The 23,434-nt window shown below is 34.8% G+C and overlaps 1 protein-coding gene and 1 long non-coding RNA gene across 3 annotated transcripts; one reads left to right on the forward strand and one right to left on the reverse strand.

The window, feature by feature from the left end:
• The first annotated feature begins 896 nt into the window (after positions 1–896).
• Positions 897–21,872, forward strand: DCTN4 (dynactin subunit 4). Of its 2 annotated transcripts, XM_087924273.1 has the most exons (13): positions 901–967; positions 1,828–2,006; positions 3,485–3,528; positions 5,739–5,846; positions 6,777–6,797; positions 8,867–8,940; positions 9,386–9,498; positions 9,624–9,733; positions 11,220–11,293; positions 13,341–13,395; positions 14,974–15,081; positions 15,394–15,491; positions 17,584–21,872. In XM_087924273.1, exons 1-13 carry the CDS (start codon positions 933–935, stop codon positions 17,795–17,797), a joined length of 1,233 nt encoding a protein of 410 aa, XP_087780399.1. In that variant the 5' UTR covers positions 901–932; the 3' UTR covers positions 17,798–21,872. The 2 variants fall into 2 exon arrangements, with proteins under 2 accessions (XP_087780400.1, XP_087780399.1); XM_087924274.1 differs by lacking the exon at positions 6,777–6,797 and having other exon boundaries at positions 897–967.
• Positions 11,504–23,375, reverse strand: LOC148126911 (uncharacterized). Its single transcript, XR_015741710.1, has 4 exons — positions 23,238–23,375; positions 22,633–22,751; positions 14,380–14,670; positions 11,504–13,069 (listed from the first exon to the last, which is right to left on the reverse strand). It is a non-coding gene; the product is annotated as an uncharacterized LOC148126911 (long non-coding RNA).
• Positions 23,376–23,434: the final 59 nt, after the last annotated feature.

Genomic DNA, 23,434 nt, shown 5'->3' on the forward strand with positions numbered 1-23,434 from the left:
ACCCCTGGTCTATAAGCATTGAACAAGAAATATCTTAAGTCATTATGATTAAATGGTCTTAGTTTGAAGTATTTGTTTTTGAATGACTTACTTTTCAGTTGTTCAGTTCTGAAAAAAAACCTAAAGAGTAATTTAAAAAAAACCTAAAGAGTAATTAAAGAAGGTGACAAGCTATTGGAACCCAGTTGGATAGAAAATAAATTTTAAGAATTGGTTCATGACAGGACACATTCCAAATTTGGTCTTTGGCATCTCCTGTTCAAAATATTAATAGTTGAGAATGAGAAGAATATCTGCTAGAAAATTAATAGAATCGCTGCTGATTATAAGTTTCTTTTTCATCCCAGGTATAATGCCAATTTTAATTGTCATTAATAATCCGGGGGATTGTAGTTTAATAAGGATGCTGAGTATTTTTCTGGTAGAGATCTAAATTTCCTCTCAATAATGTCTAGAATAGAAAGAAATTATGCACAATTTTGGAGAACAATCTTTTCGTTTCATTTAATTGTCAGCCCTTCTGATTCACCTTATGTCTCCTGAGCATGACATTTGATGTTACATTTTAATATTTCATTTTAAAATGGGATAAATTTTCTCCACAAGCCTCAAGGTATATATTTGGAAACTAGCCAGGAGAAGCAGAAGACTCACAACGTTTTTCTGATATTGGATCTTACCTCTACAATTAAAATGCCTATCTGATTTTTCAGAGCAAAATCTGAAGTAACGATCAATAATCAAATTAAAGTTTTATGGTTTATAAATCAGTTTTTAGGATATTGTCCTATCCCAGCTCCTAAAAATCCAAATGTCTTTTTTATTCCAAATATAAGAAGTAGCATTAGTTCAAGTATTGTGGTGAAGAATGATGACTTTTAAAAATTATTTGATAGGTGGATTCTCACTATTGTCCCAGCTGCTTGGAGAATATGCCTTCAGCTGAAGCCAAGCTCAAAAAAAATAGGTAAGGCTACATTCCACATACACACCCTTTCTTTTCCTAAAGCTTTTCTTTTGTATTTTGCATAATCTCTTTATATTTAACCACATACTTATTAATTTGAAACCCTCTTTGAATTTAATAGTACAGGTAGTCCTTGATTTACAATCATAATTGAACCTAAAATTTCTGTTGCTAAGTGAGATATTTATTAAGTGAGTTTTATCTTGTTTTATGACCTTTCTTGCCACAGTTGTTAAGTGAACCACTGCATTTGTTTAGTAACACAGTTGCCATACAGTTAAGTGAATTTCAGTTCTCCATTGACTTTGCTTGTCAGAAGATTACAAACTGTGATCACATGATGATGGGACACTGCAACTGTCATAAATACGAGTCAGTTACCAAGTGTCTGAATTTTGATCACGTGACCATGGGGATGCTGCAAAGGTCATAAGTGTGAAAAACTGACATAAATCACGTTTTTCAGTGTTGTTGAAACTTCAGAAGGTTACTAAATGAACTGTTGTAAGTGGGAGGACTATCTGTATAGAATCTTAACAGATTGATTATTACAAAATCTGAAGATATATGCATGGCAAGGTTTTTGTATTTTTATAAAGGAAGAGATAACATTAATTTGCTTCCTGTTGATTGCTCTATGAATTTTTCTGAGCAAAAAATACTATTTTAAAACTTATTATTAGAAGCAATTTTTGAATTATATGTACATTTATAAATCAAGAAATTTGGCTCCAATTTATACACAGTTTTTAATTTCAAATCAATATGGTTTACATAACAATGAGCATTGTCTCTCTAAGAAGGAAAATATAATCAAATCCATTCAATTAAAAAGCTAATACTGGTATCTTCTTGCTTAGGTGTGCTAACTGTTTTGATTGTCCTTGCTGTATGCACACTCTTTCTACCCGAGCAACAAGCATTCCTGCTCCATTGCCTGATGATCCAGCTAAAACTACAATGAAAAAAGCTTATTATCTGGCCTGTGGATTTTGCCGCTGGACATCCAGGGATGTTGGCATGGCAGATAAATCAGTTGGTGAGTATCATATCTAAAATAAATGGGACAAGGATGGCTTAAAAAACACTACATGTTATGCAGAGTTATTGGTCAAATGGGGAACACTGTTATATTATGCTAAAAACTGGTAATATACACAAAGGTTTATAGAATTTGGATGGAATTAAAATTATTGATTAATGGGGTCTTGTCACAAAAAGAATTGGGTTTTATAAATATGTGCTATGTCATTTCAGTTGATAATGAGGGTTTCCAGATATGTTATTGAATAATTCTTATTGAGAATATTTAAACTTCATATTGGATTGGATCAAAAGTTTATCTTGTGCAATTTTTGCAGCAATTGGGAAATATTTTTCCTTGCAATGGACATTTAGAGATAGAACTATCCAGCATGAGTAATTGCTTTAAGAGCTTGATTATTATGGAAAAAAGTAATTCTCTTAGAAAATTTAGCATTATTTCATTCAGAAGATTGTAGAAGATATATATGTATAGTGTGAAGAGTGTGGACAAAACAGGCTTTTGTTGTCTCTCAAAACACTAGAGCTTGATTCATCTGCAAACAATGAATAGTGGAAAATTTAGGACAAAAAAGCATGCAGTATAATTATGGACTTTATTTCTTCAAATATAATGACACTAATTTCGATGTCTTTTTTCATCTTTTCTTTTGAATGAAACAATGCTAAATTTTGTAAGAGAATTACTTTTTCCATATAATTGTACCAAAGGAAGCAGAGGAATAGTAGAACAAAGCTAAAGAAAAACAATGGAGGTAGTTTCAATCATTTCAGCAATTATGTCTCTTAATGCTGGTCCTTCCCAATGGTTCCAAAATTAGCATATATCTCTAACATAAGAGATATAAGAATGGGAACCCTTATTAAAGGCAATTTGAAGGAAAAAAGAATTTGTCAGCCTTCCACTTTTATTTCAAGGAGGGTTGGTCTCCAATATTTGCAGAGAATATTATGAACTCAGAATCCCCTAGGTATCTGTATAGATGTCTGCGCCTTCTCTCTCCCCACAGATATGTTTTGAAGATGAATATAAGAGTGGGATGTTTTGTAATGTTTCATTCTGTAACATTGTACATTGTTGTTACATACTATCTGCTGATTTTCCTTACCGAAGTCTTTTTCACTGTGTGCTATTTCCATAACAATAAAATTCCCTTTCAACCGGAAAATTTGCAAGGGAAAATGGAAGGTACAAAATAGATTTTTAGCACCTGTCTTTGATATTTTATATCCTATGTTCAACAGTCAGTTACTAGACTAGAAACACAAGCTGCTTTCTTACTCATGATGTAGTGATGAAACACACAGTATTATGTCATTCTAAATAACAATTACACAGTATTAGCCCCATGATGGATTTAGCAAATGAGAGAAGCAGACAGTTACTTTCTATATAGTTTATTTTTGACTAGAACATGTGTTTCATGATTATCTTCTTTTTAATTATGGATGTTATTTTTTGTTATATTGCAGCCAGTGGAGGTTGGCAGGAACCTGAAAATCCTTATACACAAAAGGTAACTAAAAAAAACATATCTAGTGATTAAGTTTGAGAGAATAAGTCTCAAGTGACTGAGAGTATTCACAGTCTTCCCCCAACTGATTTAGCAGTGCAATATAAATATTGGCCTCGGTATGAAGTGCACTGGTAGAAAAAGCATCAAGTCCATGTATTTTCCTATAGCTGCCCTGCTTTGAGACACTGCCTTCCTGCACTGATCTTATTAGCCCTGGAAATGCCAGCTATGATCTGTGCAGGGAAGATCACAGTCTTCCTGTATCATTTTTAGAAGAAGGAGGTTACCTTTTGTTTAGGTTAGTTTTTCTTCCCAGATCCATTGTCTTCCTACGAACAACTAGATAGCTTCTAGTCATCAATATATGTAGAAAGTAAAAGCTTATATCAGGGATGTCAAACTGCTGGCTTGCTGGCCGGATGCATCACACACAGATCATGCCCACTCCAGCTCCGCAAAAGGAGAAATCATTGCAATATGTCACATGACACAATTGAGTTTGACACCTGTGACTTAGATCAGCGGTCGCCAACCGGTAGGCCGTGAGAAAATTTTGGTGGGCCGCAGAGAAATCTCACCCCCAGAGCACCCTGCCAAAGCAATTAATCTAGGCTGCACAGAAACACAAGGCTGCTCAGCCCACGTGGCCCACAGGAACCCTCCCCGCCTACTCACTCCTTACCCAGCAAACTTGCCTGCTAAATTGCAATTTTTCCTTTTTCCGACCATCATCTGTTCTGCTGTGCCAGGAGATTTAGATTAGCTAGGAAGCAGGAAATGGTTGGATTTCTTGTTTTCTAGCTAGTCTTTAGATCTTTGGCTCTGCCTTTAAGTATAGCTGAACCTCCCTTAGGACTGAAGGTTTGCTTGCAAGCAAATTCAGTGCAGACTCATGGCAAGCAAATTTGAGAGACTGAGCTATCTGATGGCAGATAGATAGATCACTGAATGATTCTGTGAGCAACTCAATCTGCCTGCTTTGCCTGATTTTGGGTAAAGCTCTTTTTTATAAAAAAAACCAATATTTACATACACAGTGTATTGTGAGTTAATTTTGTGAATTTGCTTACAAGCAAATTTTATGTGACAGGCTGAGCTAGCCGATGGCAGACAGATAGATCACTGAACAATTCTGTGAGCAACTCAGTCTTCCTGCTTTGCCTGATTTTGGGTAAAAGTTGCACTTTTTAATAAAAAATTCAATATTTATATAAATATTTATAATATTTACATACAAGCCATGGCCAGCCAGTCACATGACCACCAAGCCACACCCACAAATTAGGCCATGCCCACAGAACCGGTTAGTGGTCCCTGGAATCTAAAATTACAAGTTTGGTGGTTCTTGAGGTCCAAAAGGTTGGCGACCCCTGACTTAGATGATTTCTGCTTTTCTCTGATATGGGCCTGATTTGACCTTTGAGTACTGATTATCACTTAAGTAAAAGACCCATACAAAGGGAAGGCATCAGTAATTCAAAATTTTCTTTCAGTTTCTCTTTCTGATTCAGTTAGTAGGATGACCTTGGAATTAACGGATTAATTAAGCCAGACGACAAGGCTTGATACATAGAATCATGCTTCAGATCAGCTTAGTTCCTGTTCAGGCATAGACACAGCAGTAGTTAGTCCAAGAATGAAGACAAAACTGGTCTTTATGTAGCTTAGTCTATATAAGTATTGTGTGTGTATGCGCGCACATGCGCATATCCTATTATTTCAATAAAATATGCATTTAAAAACAACAAAAACATAAGCTACAACATGCCAGTGTTAAAATATATGTTGAAATATATATTTTGAGATTTTTTTTAACATGTGGAATTTTTACATGGATAGTTTTAACATTGCAGGTTTATTGAGGAATAAATGAATTTACAAGGAAATAATGAAAGTGAAATAAATCAGGAATGTATTGATTTGTCCGATTTCTGTATGTTCAGCCTTTACAAAAGAACAGTAATGTCCATTTAAATTGATAAATATGTAGTAATGTAGAGTAGTAGCGCAAAATAAACATAAAGAAAATAAATAGGGGAAGAAAGAGTTGCTAGGAAGAGAGAGAGTAAATTTTAAACTCCAGTATGTGAAGGTTTATAAATGCAGTGAAAGGTTTTTTTTAAAAAATTCAGAGTGAATTCAGGGGAAAAAAATCTTGTAAAGAATGTGCTTTCTCATGAATATCTTAAAATGTTTTTTTTAATATATAGATTAATAAACTGGTGGAGTATTATCAACAGTTGGCTCAGAAGGAGAAGATGGAAAGAGATCGTAAAAAATTAGTTCGACGGCGACCGTACATGCCACTGGCTTTTTCGGTAAGCTAGGAAAACAGCATAGAAATTGTTGAGATCACACTTTAAAAATCAGATGTTTAACATTTTAAAATGCAGTGATACAATTGTTGTTGTAGCTGACATTTTTAAAACCGAAGCAAGAAAATTTTAAAAATAATAATTGGACCTTATCTGAAGTTTTCGTAGCTTACGTTTTACCTAGAGGTATCTGCAGGTAGTCCTCAACTTACAATTCATTTAGTGGCTGTTTGACATTACAATGGCACTGAAAAATGTGACTTATGATCACTTTTCACATTTATGACCATTGCACCATCCCCATGGTCTTGTGATCAAAATTAAGATGCTTGATAATTGACTGATATTTATGATAGTTGCAGTGTTCTGGAATCATGTGATTTGCTACCTTTTGACACGCAAAGTCAATGGGGAAGCCAGATTCACTTAACAACTGGGGCAAGAAAGGTCATAAAACGGGGCAAAATGTACTTAACTGTCTCACTTAGCAACAGAAGTTATGGCCTGAAATGTGGTCGTAAGTTGAAAACTATCTGTACGTGAAATAAATGTAGGCATTCATACTGTGAAATCATAAAAGTGACTTGGCTTGTATTTTACAGTGAAGGTTCAGATTTGGAAATGGGCCCCAATACCTTTGATTTTCAAATGCTGGATTACTATTATTCTGTATGCAACGATTTAGCTCATAGTCGGCACAAATGTAATGTCTGAGATATTTGTACTTAAATATGTATTTTGTTTTAATTTTCAGCTTTGCATTCAGTGTCAAATAAAAAGCTTTTTTTTTTTTCTTGGCTAAATAATTTTGCATATGCTTGCTGCCTTTGGATAACTGTATAACCTGCTTGCTCTATGCATTGCTTTTGTCTTTATTGGTGCATTTTTTTTATCTCCGTTGCTACCTGCCGCTAATTTGGGGGCCCTCCACAGCAACATACTATACATGTAGTGGTAAGTTCCTTTAGTTGGTTCCTTTAGCTGGATTCAGCTAGTCAAATTGTCATTGTTGCATTTGGGTGACTAACATGTTCATAATAGGAAAGTTCATATTCAATCTGAATGAATTAATACACATTTGACTTTAGTAGTCATATAAATCAGTGTATTCCTTAATATTTTTTTTACATAAAACCAAAATTGTTCAGTGTAAGACCATATAAATGTACTGTGCGGTCACAGTACATTTGATGAACTTGAATGCTGTTAAGAACAGTTGGATAGATTTTGCTTGGACAAGTATGTTCTGGATTTCCACTGCCTATGATTTTTTGACACATTTTAGTCCTCTTGAACTATAGACTGCCTATAAATACATTACTCCCTGTCTATAATCTTGCCACTTAAATATTTCTTTCCCTGTTAAAAATAATAAATCCTTTTAAATAGCAATCTTGTATAGAAATGTTAATATAAATTTTATCTGATATGCCATATAGATAAATGAAAATATTTTCCTTTCTTTTAAACTAAAACAATAAGCCACCCACCAAAAGTTTACAAAACAATAGGAGAGTTAGAGAGGCAAAATAATATCCCAAAGTATTTAGCAATTTTATTTATGGTACAAGGCTAAACTTTCTATTCTTACCATGAAGATAACATAGACCAAACTATTAGGAGCAGCAGGGAGATAAGAGATAAGTTACCTGACTCAGTAACATTGCCATATAAACTGCTTTTAACATTGGATTCAGTGAACTATAGCACTTGCCATACTTCTCTGAAAAGTTGCCTGACCTCTTGTACATGTAGATATTTAGTTTCATTTTAGATTTCATTTTTTAGTGCACTGGTCTGGCACTAATGGGAAAAGAACCATTTCAATTATTTTCTGTATGCAGAGGAATACTTTTGAATCTAGCCAACTTTTCCTTAGAAATTGGCAACCTTCAGTTTTGATATCTGTTGTCACAACTCAGAATGTCAATCAATTTGTTGGCAAGTACCTCAGCTAACTGTTAACTCAAGTACAGTATAATGGTGTGATTTCATAACATTACAGTCATTTATGTATTTTTCACCTCTAGATCTTCTTCAGGTCTATTGCAGTAGAGCGGGGGTGTCAAACTCGCATCGTCAAGGCATTGTCACATAACACATCGGGACTGTTTCCCCCTTCGCTAAACCAGGTGGGGGCGGGGCCAGCACATGACGCATCTGGCCTGAGGGCTGCGAGTTTGACACCCCACGCAGCAGAGGGTATTTGGCCACAAAATACTCTCTGGAATTTCCTCCTAGAATTTAAACTATTTATGTTGTAAGTTTCCCAGTGTCATTGGATATGAGATAGGCAGCAAATAAATTTAATAAATAAATATTTATGTTCTGAGCTAGAAGACTTAATCATCAAGTGGAACTTAAATGTAAGCACTAAATCAAAATACTTTTAAGTAGAATAAACGATGATTGAAAGGCTTGTTGCTTTTTTTTTAGCTTTTGTGTGTTTGATTTCTGTTTATCAAATTATCAAAACTTTCTCTGAACAGAAAAAACTTCCAGATGTGCTTTTCTTGTAATTGATACATCTTGTTTTTAAGCTGCCCCAAACCTCAAGATTGTATGTTTTCATTTGCTGTCTCACCTCTTGTTACTGACAGGTAATCCTTGACTCATAACCACAGTTGGAACCAGAATTTTGATTTTAAGTAATTGTGGTAGTAAACTGAGGCACCACGTGATCAGATTCGTTTTTATTACTGTTTTTACAACAGTCATTGAATGAGTCCCTGTGGTAGTTAAAGCAAACTCTGTGGTTGTAAGGGTGAAACACTTTATCCAATGGACATATTTTTGCTGGAAAATGGCAAAAAAGTAGCAAAACGTGATAATATGACTGTGGGACACTGCAAGCTGATTGTAAATGTGAGCTGACTGCCAACCGCCTGAAATACATGACTGTGGAGATGGTGTGGCAATCAACTTCAAGGATGGGTCATACATAACTTTTTTTCCAGTTTCATTACTTTGAAGGGTTGTTAAGCAACCAGTTATAAATCAAGGATTACCTGTATCTCTTGTAGGACAAATATGGCCTTGGAACCAGGCTCCAACGTCAGAGGCCTGGGGCCCCTATCAGCGCCCTTACTGGACTTTCGTGAGTACTAGTTCTTTCATATCAGTGGTTGATTAAAGTTACATTGCTTAATCCCGATTATATAAAATGGAAATAGCCTCAGAATCAAGGATAATTCTGGGTCTTCCTTCTTTAGCTGATTAGTTAAATGCTGTCCTTTCATTACCAGTGTGTGGACATCTAAGATGTACCTGCGATCTTGTCTAAAGTGTCATTTTATAAAAAAAAATACAGTTCATGTTCTTACTTCTAAAATTTGCTATTATCTATATTAATTCAGTGTTAAAATGTAAATTAGGTTGAGTGCTACCGCTTGGTACTTCTATTCCAAGTGCTGCAATAAGATCTGAACATAAAGGCTTGATCTCTAGTAGCTCTATACTGCTTCATTTGAACCAACAATTTAGTACTGCTCAGGTTTTTACGGTTTCTTTTAAAAGCAATCGATCCATTCCCTTTGCCTTAGGCTGAAAGAAGGGGAAGACCACAAGGAGATAAAAATTGAACTAGCTCAGGCTGTGGAAGAAGTAGAACCTTTACCTGAGGATTATTACACAAGGCCAGTCAATCTAACAGAAGGTAATTGTTTAGCTTGTCTTTTCACATTTCTGTCCAAGATTATTGATTCAAATGGTCCTTGTTCTTATTATTCAAAATCATTAACTGAGATTGTGAATTTTCTGAACTTCCTTTGTTGTGAACAGTGACCACCTTAAAGCAGCGTCTCCTGCAGCCAGATTTTCAGCCCATTTGTGCTTCTCAACTTTACCCACGTCATAAACACCTTCTGATCAAACGCTCACTGCGATGCAGGGTATGTAATCACTATGAAAAATTATACAGCCATCACAGAAACTTTTGACAAAATTAGAGATTATATGCAAATTCCAGAATTCCCTGTCCTGGAATTATTACAGTTTTCTTTCAGCTTTGGCCCTTGGCTGATTTTGAATGTAATTGGCATGGGAAGGCACTTTTTGTGAATTCTTAAATTACAATAAATTTGTATTATTTCAATAGGAAAATATTGCTACTCTGTGTCTATACAATGAGGCAGTGTCCTTTATAAATGCATTTTATGAAACCCACTTGTAAATTTATACTGCCAAAAGTGATAATTGCATAGCTTGATCTTTCATGATATCAAGTTCATCTTACTTTGTGTTGTGAGGTCACAAAGATGTAACTTTCCCTGTTTCATTTCAGTGGCTACTGATAATAGTGGTGAGGAGTAATATGGAATACTGACAATTCCAGGCAATGCATGCTAAATAAATAGAATGAGATAGACACTAAGTGCTTAATAACTACAAGTATATTTATCATTGAGTTGAATTCTTTAGTTCTTATTTGAAGCATGAGAACTAATGACTTAAGGGAAGACTAAAAAAAGACTAAGTTCCAAAGATGTAAAGAATCTTACCCTGCAAGATGCATTTAAAATATAATTTTGTATTATTTGTAGAATTTATTGCCAAAATGAATGTAAGTTTAAATGTTATGTTGGATACATTTGTGACGCAGAAGGCAATCTGTAGGTTTTCTGCATCGTGGTTATATTTCTATCAGTTCCTAGGCAAGGTATGTTTCCATCTCCCCCATATTATCTTGTCAAACGCTTGTGGATAGCTGTGATAGGAAACAACATCCTGAACTAAATAAACTTCGACAGTTGTGTTGAAATGTGTCTATGAAGGGGGAGGTGATGTAGTGGATTACAATAATACAGCAGGTTCCCAGGAAGGAGGGACTACATTCCAATGGTTGAACAAGAGGGAGCAGTTTGGAGCTGGATTGTGAGAAGAGGAAGAGATTTAGGTTTCATTTGGCAAGATTCTGTCTATATGGTTATGCAAATAAAGAACTGAAGTTTGACTGTTTTTTTTTTTTACTTCATTCTTGGGCTAGGTCTGAAAATAGAGCAGGTTCTTTTTAGGAAACAAAGTATCTGAATAAAATCTTTCAGCATTTTTATAAGCTATTTCCATTGTTAAGGAAATGCTTTATATTGATATGGATGAATGCCCTTGGTTTTTTTCTCCCGTGCTCATGTCCCTTCTTTTCTTCATATCCCTTCTGGAGAACACTGGGTTCTCTAGCAGTTTTGAGATAGGAGGAATCCATCCCAGTAGCAGTTTCCATTCTACTGTCAACAGCCACTCTTGGATACAGCCACTCTTGGCCGCCCTTACCTTTTGGTTTAGTGAATTGAGTAAAATAAAATGATTCTGCAGTTACATTTATAATTCTTGAGCATAGCTTTACAAACTTCTTATTCTCTTTTTTTCTTTTGTTTGTAGAAATGTGAACACAATTTGAGTAAACCAGAGTTCAACCCCACATCAATAAAATTCAAAATTCAATTGGCTGCTGTGTAAGTATTTTGAAAACTGACTGCAAGAAAACAAAAGACTTGAAGCAAATTCTCGTTGTTGGGACAACTCTGTATCTAATGTATACGGTTTCTTCTAGTAAATACAGGTTCTCACAATCCAAGTTCCAGCACACAGAAAAATAGTGTGCTAGTAGCAGACTTTCTATTTTAGCTTTTCTTGTGAATATAGACACAATAAATGTATGAAAATATAGTTTTCAAAATTCCAATTTTATTAAACAATGCAGTGCAATCAACTAGACATTATGTTAAATATTATGTTTTTCTTTGACAAAGGCTGTAATGTCCATATAATTCAAGTATGTGTGCTTCTAATAGTTTAGTTGGTTTCTGCTCTGGTAGATTGAAAATTAGTATTATTCATTGACAATACGAACTGGCAGGTAAGGTTTATTCTACTTATCCTAGCCAGAAGATAAGATGACTTCTATTCCATGGAGGAAACTGCTTCCTTCAGTCTTTAACCTTGATTTCTAGAAAAAGCCAGCTTTCCTTTCAGCTCTATGGTAAGGGTTGAGAAAGAAAAAATAAATAAAAGGGACTGGGAAAAGCCACACTTGGTTATTTTATTAGTGAGATGGGTGGCATATAAATTTAATAAATAGATTAATAAATAGTGAAAAATTGGTGCTAACACCATGAAGTGTGGGTAATCAAGCTAAGTGATTCTGGCAAGAATAGCTGATCTGTGCTGAAAAGAGATCACACTTGAGATCAGTGATTGGGGGAAAGATATTGCCCATTCAGAGATTGGACAGAATTGTAGAGAATTCATCTCCAAAGCAGTGGAAGCAAGCACCAGTGTTAGTATTTCACACCTCTATAGTACAGCAAAATAATCTCCCGTGTAGCCCATGATATCTATAGCTAGCACACATCTCCTATTGCTTGAGCAAGCCAGTCTTTAGATCTTAGTTGTACCCAATATTGAAACAGTTGCTTGTAACACATCTTTCATGCCGAATGGAAAAGGGGGGGGGGGGAAAGGATGACATAGGAAGACGCCATCCTGACATCATCAGGTAAAGAATCTATAACAGCAAAGAGGGCTGCTTGTATGTTGAGATAAGTTCATGAAATGATGGAAGAATCCCCTATCCCACGAAGAGAGAGGCACATGTTTATTGATAGACTGAACAGTCTCCTCCTACAGGATATGCATAGAGAGGTTTAAGAAAGTGGTGGCTGATTTTGTTTATTATCCTATAAACTATCCAACATTGTTCTTCTATTTCATATGTGCTCGTGTCAATAGCAAGTTTTTTCTGTTACTATAGTGATTTACCTCAGAAAGAAGTTAAACTACCCTGCTGAAATAATTGTAGGAAACCCATGTTAAATATATGGTAGCGAAAAACCAGAAGGGAGAGGAAGATGATTATTATTTGGAAAACAAGAAAACTCAAAACTTCTAATAGCACAATTGAGTGAAAGGTAGTTGAGCTCACATACATCAAAAGGTTTCATGGAACATAATGTTTTTTAACATCACAACACTGTATGTAAGCCTGCATAAATGAATTGTGTCCCCCCCCCCTTCCCTCATCCTAATTTGAATCCTATATCACTTTACTAGCTCACAAGTCATAAAATGTGTAAGTCTGAAAAGGTGCTACCAGACTTCTGATTTTCAGCTGAAATTAGTGCATGCTACTGAAGGGAGGGTATTTCTTTCATGGCATAGGAAAATGTCTTCTAGTCCTGCCTACTAGTTGAAAGAAGTGAAATTAACTCTTTCCTGTGAGGTCCATATTACTGTGAATAAAGAAAGGAAATTCACAGTAAGCCCAATTACTGTGTTGTATGAAAAAACAAACTGGAAGCTATACGTTACAACTTAAACAAGTTTAAAAAACTTGTTTCCCAATCATATATTTTGCCAGTTTTTAAAATTCTTCAGTGTTGAGAATAATTTGAAAACTGCATAATTGAAAAATGAGGTATTTAAAATTATAAAGCATAGCAAAAAGACTAGAGACAATGCCATTCATATATTTCCTAATGGTGTTTTTATTTGTATTTATAGCAATTACATCCCAGAAGTGAGAATCATGTCTATTCCTAATCTGCGCTATATGAAGGTTAGTAATTGTTTACTTTAATCTTCTTTTGAGATGGACCTTCAAAGCTTCATGAAGCCTGAATATGAGTGGCTGTTAAATCTTTTTTGTTTAAAATGTAAAAGAGGCCTGGAAAACTAACATGTTGTTTAGTAACATTGATTCAGTGAAGGCATGACTCGTAACTCATGGTTTCACAATCCACTGTTTTTAAATTGGATTCAAAAGTCTATCAGGATGAAAAAATGGAAAAAGATGTCCATAAGGAATACATGACAACATAATGTTAGAAGTTTAATGTCTGCTTTTGAGAATTGTAAATCTTGAAGCATCTCCCTTTTCTTTTGTGTAGCAAAGATTAGGTATAGTGATAATGCCAAACCTTAAGGTGAAAACTGGGAGGTGTCAAACTTCTCTCCCAGAAGCCCTCTCGCTTTAGAAGCCATGGCCCCCTTCCCTAGCATCAGGGTAGTGCTTGTTAATTATTATGATCACCATGTGACTTCCTGAAATGCCTTTGCTTGATGTTCTTTTACTAATCTTGCAAGCTCTTTGGCTTCTGGTAAAAAGCAGAGAAAAAGATTGGGAGAAATTTTTTTTTAAAGATGCTACTCTTTGGCCTCTGTAGCATTGAGGTGTATAATTATGGAAAATAGCCATACCCTACTTTCCTTTGGAAAGCTAGATCATGATTATAAGTTATAATTTGAGAGGAAAATGGCTTTTTAAAAAATAAAGTGAAACATTCAGTGGACAAAGATATTAAACTATATAGTGCTGATATTATCATAAACACTATAGAAATCTCCCACTGGGGAAAAAATCCCTCAATATACATATTTTTTTAAAAAAGAATCTACCAATATAAAAGCAACTCTGAGAGAAAGAGATGCCACTTTCTATCAGACAGGACTGTGTTTATAATAGACAATAACCAGAGATAGGAAATTAAAACCAGAATCCCCTCAAAAATTTTAATGCAGTGATAACTAGGCATATACTTACGCTTCTTAAAGTAGTAATTCCTTGACTCAGATTCCTTCTTCTATCCTTACTGGAACTTTCAGTCTTAAATTTGAGGTTAGAAAGTGAATCTTGACTTCCTCTAACCCAAGCGCACAATTTCTTGCTTCTTTCTCCCAGAGGTCTCTGGCAAAAAGACGTTTTTTTCTATCAAAGAGGAAAGAGTTTGTGGAGAGCAATTAGACTTTGTTATATGCTCCCAGTCTCAGCCATGACTCAGGAAGCACCTTCCATCAAGAAAAAGTCTGGTTGAGAAGTGTATGAACTGGTTGCCTGGGGTAATAAGATGAGTGAAGGTGAAACAGTGAATCTCCTAAAATTTTGTTATGCTGTAGGGTAGCTGCTTGCCATTTCTGATTTTTGTGTTTGATTTTAATTTGGTTGACTGAAAACCAATGTATAATTTTCCTTAATTCCAATATGGACTGAATATTTATAGTTTAGAAAAATGAGTGGGATAATGGCTCATGTTGCTATTTAGGAGGTTAGCACTCCCTAAAAGGGCATCATACAGGCAAAAATATAGAACCATATAGAACCTTCATGAATATTTTGTCTCGTTTATTTCATTCATAGGAAAGTCAAGTTCTTCTAACTCTAACCAATCCAGTGGAAAACCTTACCCATGTGACCTTAAAAGAATGTGAGGAAAATGATCCCGAGGATATTAACAGTACTGCAAAGGTACTATAGCTTCTTATCATCTTACATGTATAAGCTAATGTATATACTCCAATACTATGCTAAAAATATATGAAGTGAATATCTGCATAGTCCTTTTTCAGATTTAGAATGGCTTTCTGCCTTAACACAGCAATGTGTTATTTTTAAAAAAGGAGAGGAGGCTTTTGATACCCATGATTAGTATGGGTATTAGATCTTGTGAGAAGATCTTTTGGCTATGAGAAGTATCCATGGTAGTTCAAATTTCATTAGCAATTACAGTTGTTTTCGTATTTGTTATGAAACCTTTGTTTTGGCTATATCTCTTTTCAGGTGGTGGTTCCTTCCAAGGAACTAATCTTGGCTGGCAAAGATGCAGCAGCAGAATATGATGACTTGGCAGAATCTCAAGATTTCCAGGATGACCCTGAGTAAGTTTGTCTGTCTGCTTTCATAGCTAGACTTGCATTTACCAACTGTTGAAAATTGACCAATGCTTTCCTGACTTTTTCTAGCAGAAAATTACAAAAAATATTGTTTCTCCTTGTAGCAGTAGATTCTAAATAGACTAAATAATATATTTCATAAAGTGCCAATGGCATGTTCTACATCCACCTGATACATATTCCAACATGTTCAGCAGGAAGAATGAACCTACTGCACCAGTGATTTCAGTTCTGGCAAACATCAGAATCAGATGCAGGCTTCATTTGAAATTAGTTTGGATACCTTCGAAAAGGAATTAAATACATTTATGGAGGAGAGATCTATCACTGTTGACAATGCAGCTGAAAAACCTCCAGATTTAAATACAGGAGTGCCACTGGGTACTATCTGCCAGGGAGGTAGTATTTTGATAGAAGTTGCTAGGGAGCAAGTACTAAAGTTTTTTGTGAGCATCCCAAAGGCATTTGGGTGGCTACTGTTGGAAGCAAGATGATGGACCAAATAAATCTTTTCTCTAAGCCAGCCCCAGATTTGTTTTGTAGCCATTTCTTGAGTAATGTAACTACTTAGTCCCATTTCTCCCCCCCCTCCCCCCAATGTACTTACAATAAATTCTCTTCTGGACAATTATTAGGTTAATTCTCTCTAAAGTAGAAAATGAAGTAAAACAATTACTTGAGAAATTATGAATATTTTTAGAATTTTTATCTTTGGGAGTGAGGTGCCATGGTACACTAACCACATTAATACATTTATTTACATATAAGTGTCAATGCTTTTGAACTTTGCAAGTTTATACTAAATATCCATCCCAAATAATTGAACTATTGAAACTGAAGAGAAATAACTAATGAATATTCTTTATATACCCCATGAATTTTAAAGTTGTTATAGTAAAAAGCCTGTCAATTCATTGAAAATCAGTTACAATTTTTAAACATCTAGTAATTTCTTGTTAATTATCTGCACTGAAAGTTTGGATTTTTTTTCTTGTTCTAGAAAATATACAGGTAGTCCTCGATTTTCAGCAGTTTGTTTAGTGACCATCCAAAGTTAAAACAGCACTGGAAAAAGTTTACTTATGACTGTTTCGGCATCCCCATGGTCACATGATCAAAATTCAGATGCTTGGCAACTGACTCATATTTATGATTGCGGTGTCCCAAGGTCATGTGATTACCTTCTGCAATCTTCTGACAAGCAAAGTCAATGGGAAAACCAGATTCATTTTACAATTGTGTTGCTAACTTAACTGCAGTGATTCACTTAGCAAATATGGCAAGAAAGGTAATAAAATGGGGCAAAATTCATTTAATGGAAATTTTGGGCTGAATTATGGTCGTAAGTCGAGGACCACCTGTATTATGTTCAGTAATCCTAACTGTGAGCACACTGGCAGATTAAAAATGAAATTCTGTTGCCTGCTCTCAGAAGATATAAATCTACCCATATACATACTTAACACACATATTCACATACTATACAAATACATACACACACACCTACGTACACATATATGTATAAGTCATTGTCCATCTTGAATACATATCAGGAGGAGGAAGCTTGAGAGTTCACAAGGTTAATACTATATGGAACAAAACTGTGACTGAATCTGGATGTTCTGTTTCGGATACCACGAAGCCTCCTCCCAGAAGGTAATCAAACAGCTCATGAAGTGGATGTGTAGTATCCCAGACAATACTGTGGATCCTGGACAAGCATCGCTTATACTGTATGATGCTCATGTATGAGGTTGAGAGTATTGCTAGGATTGTTCTTGCAGTATAAATTTGTACAGCTTTTATAGCTTTTAACTATTAAAGCAAGATATAGTATGTGGACTACATCTAGCTCTTCTTCCATTTATGGTAATTAACTATTCTAGTCAAGGTTTTCCTGATGAAAAGATGGGGGAGATGACATTATTTGCTCCTGAGAATTGAGAGATTCTGGAGCAGCATTGAAAGTTTGTAAGATCCAGGAAATTGAATTGGCAATTACTTGAACAACAGACTATTTCAATATTATTGTTGTTTTACTATTGTTGTTGTTATTATTATTTTCCCTGTTTTGTAGCATCATAGCTTTCCGGAAAGCTAACAAAGTTGGGATATTCATCAAAGTTACTCCACAGAAAGAAGAAGGGAAAGTTACTGTAAGCTTTAAGATGAGACATGAGTTCAAAAATCTTGCCGCTCCAATCCGCCCCACAGAGGAAGGTGATCAGAGTTGTGAAGTCATTTGGCTCACCCATCATGTGGAGCTCAGCCTGGGCCCTCTGCTTCCCTGAAGTTTGTGTCTTAATTGGTTGCTAAATGATAGTTTCCTGTTATACTGTGCTTTGAAAATGTATTCTGATAAAATGCTGGTTCTACAGAGATGCCTTCGAAAGTGAAATTTCAGTCAAAAAAGGTAGAGTTGAAACAGAAAAAAGACACTTTTTTTTCTCCTTGCCTCCTCCTCTTCACATCCATTCCATGAATTAGTGATTCTGTCACTATACCACATGCATAATCAAAGTGACAGTACAGGCTTAGTGTGCATGTTTGTAGTTATCTTCTATCTTCGTTTAAAAAAGTCACAACTAGTTCCTTGCAAAATCTTTTACTAGCTTTCCTTACACCAATTTAACCAAGCTAATATTGGACAAAATCTCTTTCCTTCTCTGTACATTTTCTGATAACTAGATTACTACTTTTCTGAGTGTAGTAATTATTTCAACTAGATTTTTCAGTAAAGCAATAATCAACACAGCAGCATGAAATGTCTTGCTTTCCCTATCTGTCAGGCATCTCAAATATTTACTGCTAAGGTTTTTTTGTACCATTTGTGGCATTTCATTGTCTTGTTATGGACAATTCCTGAAAGGAAGACATGAATCAATACAATATCATTGGAGGATTTAACTTCTTAGGTTGGAGAATGCTTATTTAAAGGAAATGCAATTTAGAATAGTTGTATTTGCTGATGTATTGCATTTATTGAAGCAAGAATCCAATTGGGACAAGCACAAGTGTTGTTGTTAAATTATTCCTTTAGGAACAGGATACTGACCAAAGATAGCTCATTATGATTTTAATTACTTTTAATATATAAATTTGAACTTTTAAGACCTCTTGGAAAAGTAGCGACCATCACTATTGTGCAATTTTGCACTGAAGGTGTAAAATCTTATTCTCCTACTGAACAGATTTCATTAAGATTTATAATAGGCAGGTGAATAAATTATTATAAAGTATAATTTCCAAGTTTTGGGTTTTGAATTTTAATGATTTGAAATTTAATATTGTAGCACTGCATGCACATTGTATGTAATGGGAAAATGAAAAGATCTGATTGCAGACTGGTGGCCGTGGGCACTCATTACAGCGTGAATATTTATCATTTAGTCCAAGATAGGAATGGAGAAGGTGAATAGAAATGTATAATTGGAAGATGTACTTAAGGCCCCTGGAAATATATTTCTAATTTGTTAGAAAGTATATCTAAGTAGTTTTAATTTGTTTGGCACTATTTAAATAAAAGTTTCACCTTTGTATTTTGTGCAATTGATGTAAAAAGTTTGATGTAGATACGTTGTGCAGCATGAATTTAAGACATCTAGGCAATATTTATTCAATGTGTAGAACAATATTAATGTCTGATGCTCTCAAATTTATACATTTAACTCCAATTAATCCATGATTTAACTCCCCACACTAATTAAAAGTCCAATAATAAGTTAATATTGTAATGAACTAATATATATTTAAGATTTCTTGTAAACACATATAAAGTTGGGACATACTTGAAAAATTTTTTCTCCTTTGAACCTCTCAGAATATAAGAATACTTGTACATATCTCACTTCACATATCTGTAAAAATATCTCACTGGAGGGATATTCTGCCTTTATCAGTATTAGGATAACTCTGTTGCCTTATTGTATAACTTAGTGAACTTCAAATAAATAAGCAGACAAAGCTGCTTTCGTGTATTTTATTTTATCATATTTAAGATTTTTCTGTCATATTTGTATGACTAGAAATAACCACGGTAACTTTTGGCAATGTTAGCATTGCATGATTTGTAACACTGGACCAATAAATTACTTTTGCACATCTTTTACAAGGCATGCAAAAGTCCCAAATTTTGAATTAAAGATAGTCATCGACTTACGACTACAGTCGAGCCTAAAATTTCTGTTGCAAAGTGAAACATTTGTTAAGAGAGTTTTGCTCCATTTTATGACCTTTCTTGCCATAATTGTTAAGTGAATCACTGTTGTTAATTTAGTAACCAGGTTAAGTGAATCTGGCTTCCCCATTGACTTGGCTTTTTGGAAAGTCACAAAAGGGGATCACATGACCCTGAGACACTGCAGCCATCATAAATATAAACCAATTGCCAAGCATTTGGATTTTGATCACCTGACTATGGGAGTACTGCAATGGCTGTAAGTGTGAAAAACAGTCATAAGTCCCTTTTTCAGTGCCGTTATAATTTTGAACAATCACTAAATGAACTGTTGTAAGTTGAGGATTACCTGTACTCCATAAAAAGTGGGAACGTGTGCGTTTTTTAACATTCACAAATGTACATCTGATCAATGCTTTTTCTATATAAAAGGTTAATTGAAACTATTATCTAACTTACATTGCTATCTTTTAGTTTGTCACTTGTGAAACATTTATTGCACTCATGATTAGAGTAAGATTAGCTGAAAGCATTCATCCACCTTATGTATATCCTATCAAACCAATAAGAAAGCAAATATCAAACACTATTTTAGTAAAATTATTTATGTTTCTCTGTGAAAATCTATTCTATGGTGATGTCTGTTGTGAAACACGTGTTGCAAGTAGAAATCCTTTAGCAAATTAGAACTGAAATTAAAATGCCATTCCAAATGCTTTATAGTGGCAGTCAAAAGGGTAAGACTGGCAATAGTGAGGAACTAAAAGATGCTATAGAACTAGAGTGTATGTACTATGAACACAAGGTAGCTGAGAATTGGGGCTCTATAACACAATGTGTTCTAGAGGGATAAGGGTCCCCTTAGAAGACCTAGCAAAGATCTTTAGAAGAGATGAGAGTCTTGGGAATGCTCTTAATTCAGAACCAACTAATATTCAGCAAACATCACTATAGATAAATAAGCTCTAAACATATCCACGGTGCACTATAGAAACATTTAGAGTTCTTCTATAGAGTAATTTACAATATAAAACCATATATTTAAGACTCTATAACTAACTCCAAGATTCTCCAAATTGTTCATTTGCATTTGATATTTATTCTATTCCACCAAGATTATAGTTTTTTAAAAACTTCAAAAATAGCTTCCTAATTATTTAAATTCATATCATTTCTCTTCCTGCCACCTGCCCATATGGTACAATGAAAAACCTTGAGATACTTGGCATACTGTCTGGTAACAAAAGTAGAATTCAAAATGCTGTGGATTGTGTTTTGTCCAAAAATTTTGTCTGCCAATATGTTATGTTCTAAATTTCAAAAGTGCCATTTATTTTAAAATGCTTAAATGTTCAACCTTAGAGCTGGAGGATAAATCAAGTTGTAAAAAATTATTAGTAAAAAATGGAGTACTGTAAAACGTTCTTTAATTGAAGAATTATACTAGGCAATAACATTGAAAGCTAGTGTCTGATTCTAAGAAAACATTTGCTGAAAATAACATCTACAAAATATTTCTGAAAACCATTATGCATCTGGGCAGTGGAGGTGGGCAATCTGAGTAGAAATAAGTTGCCTGAATTGCCAAATCTGAATTTTATAGTTTTGTGTTTGGGACCATATTGATTTGTAATAGAATGTAATAGTTTCCATATACCAAGTAGACATTTTAAAAGAAAAATAATAGAAGTCATTTGATCTTTCACCACATTAACACATTATTCTTCTATGAGAATATGACTACAGCTTTATAATGTTCAGGCAGACAGAGTACAAATGAAGAGCATCCATTAGGATTTCTGTCACAGGATTTTTACACAGAAGTTGGTGTCTTGTGTTTTATGCATATTTTCAATTGGATCTCAAGTAAAAATCATACAGATCTATACCTTGGATCGACATTTTTGTTTCGCAAGGAGTCAAGATTTCATATGCTGCTTATTGTGCAGACAGCTGTGATTTCATGATTGGTTACTGGTGGGAGCAAAAATCGGGCAAAATCAAACAGATCTGTTCTGTATCCTAGATTTAACACAGCAGTGCCAAAAATTGTGGGCTCTAATCTGAATCCTTGTTTCTGCGTTACAAGTTTGTCCAAAATATATTGAATTTGTGATTGTGATATTATATTGCATGCAGTTAAATGATACTATGGTATTTGAATGTTATATAAAAATATGAAATCAAAAGGATCTGTGTCTTGAATCCCCATTTCTGTGATACTAAATTTTACCAGGGATGTACTTCATGCTGGCAGACATTTCTTATTTGTAATTTCAGATAGATCCCTGATAAAATTGCTAGTAGATAGTTCTTGACTTACAACCACAATTGAGCCCAAAATTTCTGTTGCTAGAAACAGTTGCTAGAAACAGTTGCTAGAAACATTTAAGTGAATTTTATGACCTTTCTTGCCACAGTTATTAAGTGAATCACTGCACTTGTTAAGCTACTAACACAGTTAAATGAATCTGGCTTCCCCGTTGACTTTGCTTGTCAGGTTACAAAAGGTGATCACATGAACATGGGATACTGCAACCATCATAAATATGAGCCATTTGTCAAGCATCTGAATTTAGACCATGTGACCATGGGGATGCTGAAACAGGCATGTGAAAAATCGTCATAAGTCACTTTTTTCAGTGGCATTGTAACTTTGATCACTAAATGAATTGTAAAGTTGAGGACTACCTATATTTAACTGTTTTCCATATTCTGGTTCTGATCAACTCTCTTCTACCTTCTTTCTCATATATCACATATTTTGAAGAGGATATATTTTAAGGATGAAACTTATATTTAAAATAAATATTCTCCAAATGTTAGGAAAGAGAATGATACTGAAAGAGATTTAGAACTAGAGATTTGTAAAGAAAATATAGACCATGTTAATATGAACTGTTAAGCCAGAATTGTCACTGAAGACACAAATGACCAAGCTGAAGTTACCTTACTGTGCAAAGACCTGGCTCTCTGGAAAAAGCTCTGGTTCTTGGAAATTGGAAGAGGACAACTAGCAGTGAAATGGATGGACTGTTACAGTGATGATAGCTGCACTGTTAGAAGAGCTGAAAGACGAGATTAGGGACAGACTGCCATGCAGAAAATCTATGTGGTTTGTTGACTAAAAATCAATACAAACTTGATAGCACAAAATCAGTGTTAACATTAGAATAGTTGAGCACATTTAACCTACAATATTCCATAATTTACTAAAACAACAAATTTGCTAAAAGGGAATAATAATAAAACAAGCAATGATTATTAGTCGTATTCAAACAATTTATATGCCTGCCCATCTTACAATAAATGCCTTTATGATTTGGTGGGGTGGGGTGGTTTAAAACGAAAAAGACGAGTATGTTTTTTTCTGGAGTTTCACGCTCAGAAAAATATGAATAATACACCCTTCGTATGAATTTACGCAGAAGCAAGCTCCACTTTACTCAGTGGGTCTTCTAGATAGCAGCTGAGTTACAAGTAATACTTGCGGAGTAGGCGGTGCTTTTTGAAGGCGAGCTGGGAGTCACCCTGAAATACGATGCTGTACCTACGTGTATCCTAACAATCTAAGTTGTCACTAGTGCTGAAAAATGCACCGGTCCTTTTTTCTCTTTAAGTGTCTATTCCGATTTCCCCCCCGTCCCATCCCAAGACCATCTTAAAACCCTTGGTCTGCAACTACCATAAACTATAGTTAGCAAAAGTCACCTCCTCTTCGCCCACGCTAGCAGTTAAGTCAGCCCGCGCT

This window comes from Pseudonaja textilis, chromosome 2 (assembly GCF_049901715.1).
Source record: "Pseudonaja textilis isolate UNSWEBS1 chromosome 2, rPseTex1.2, whole genome shotgun sequence".
Lineage (NCBI taxonomy): Eukaryota > Metazoa > Chordata > Lepidosauria > Squamata > Elapidae > Pseudonaja > Pseudonaja textilis.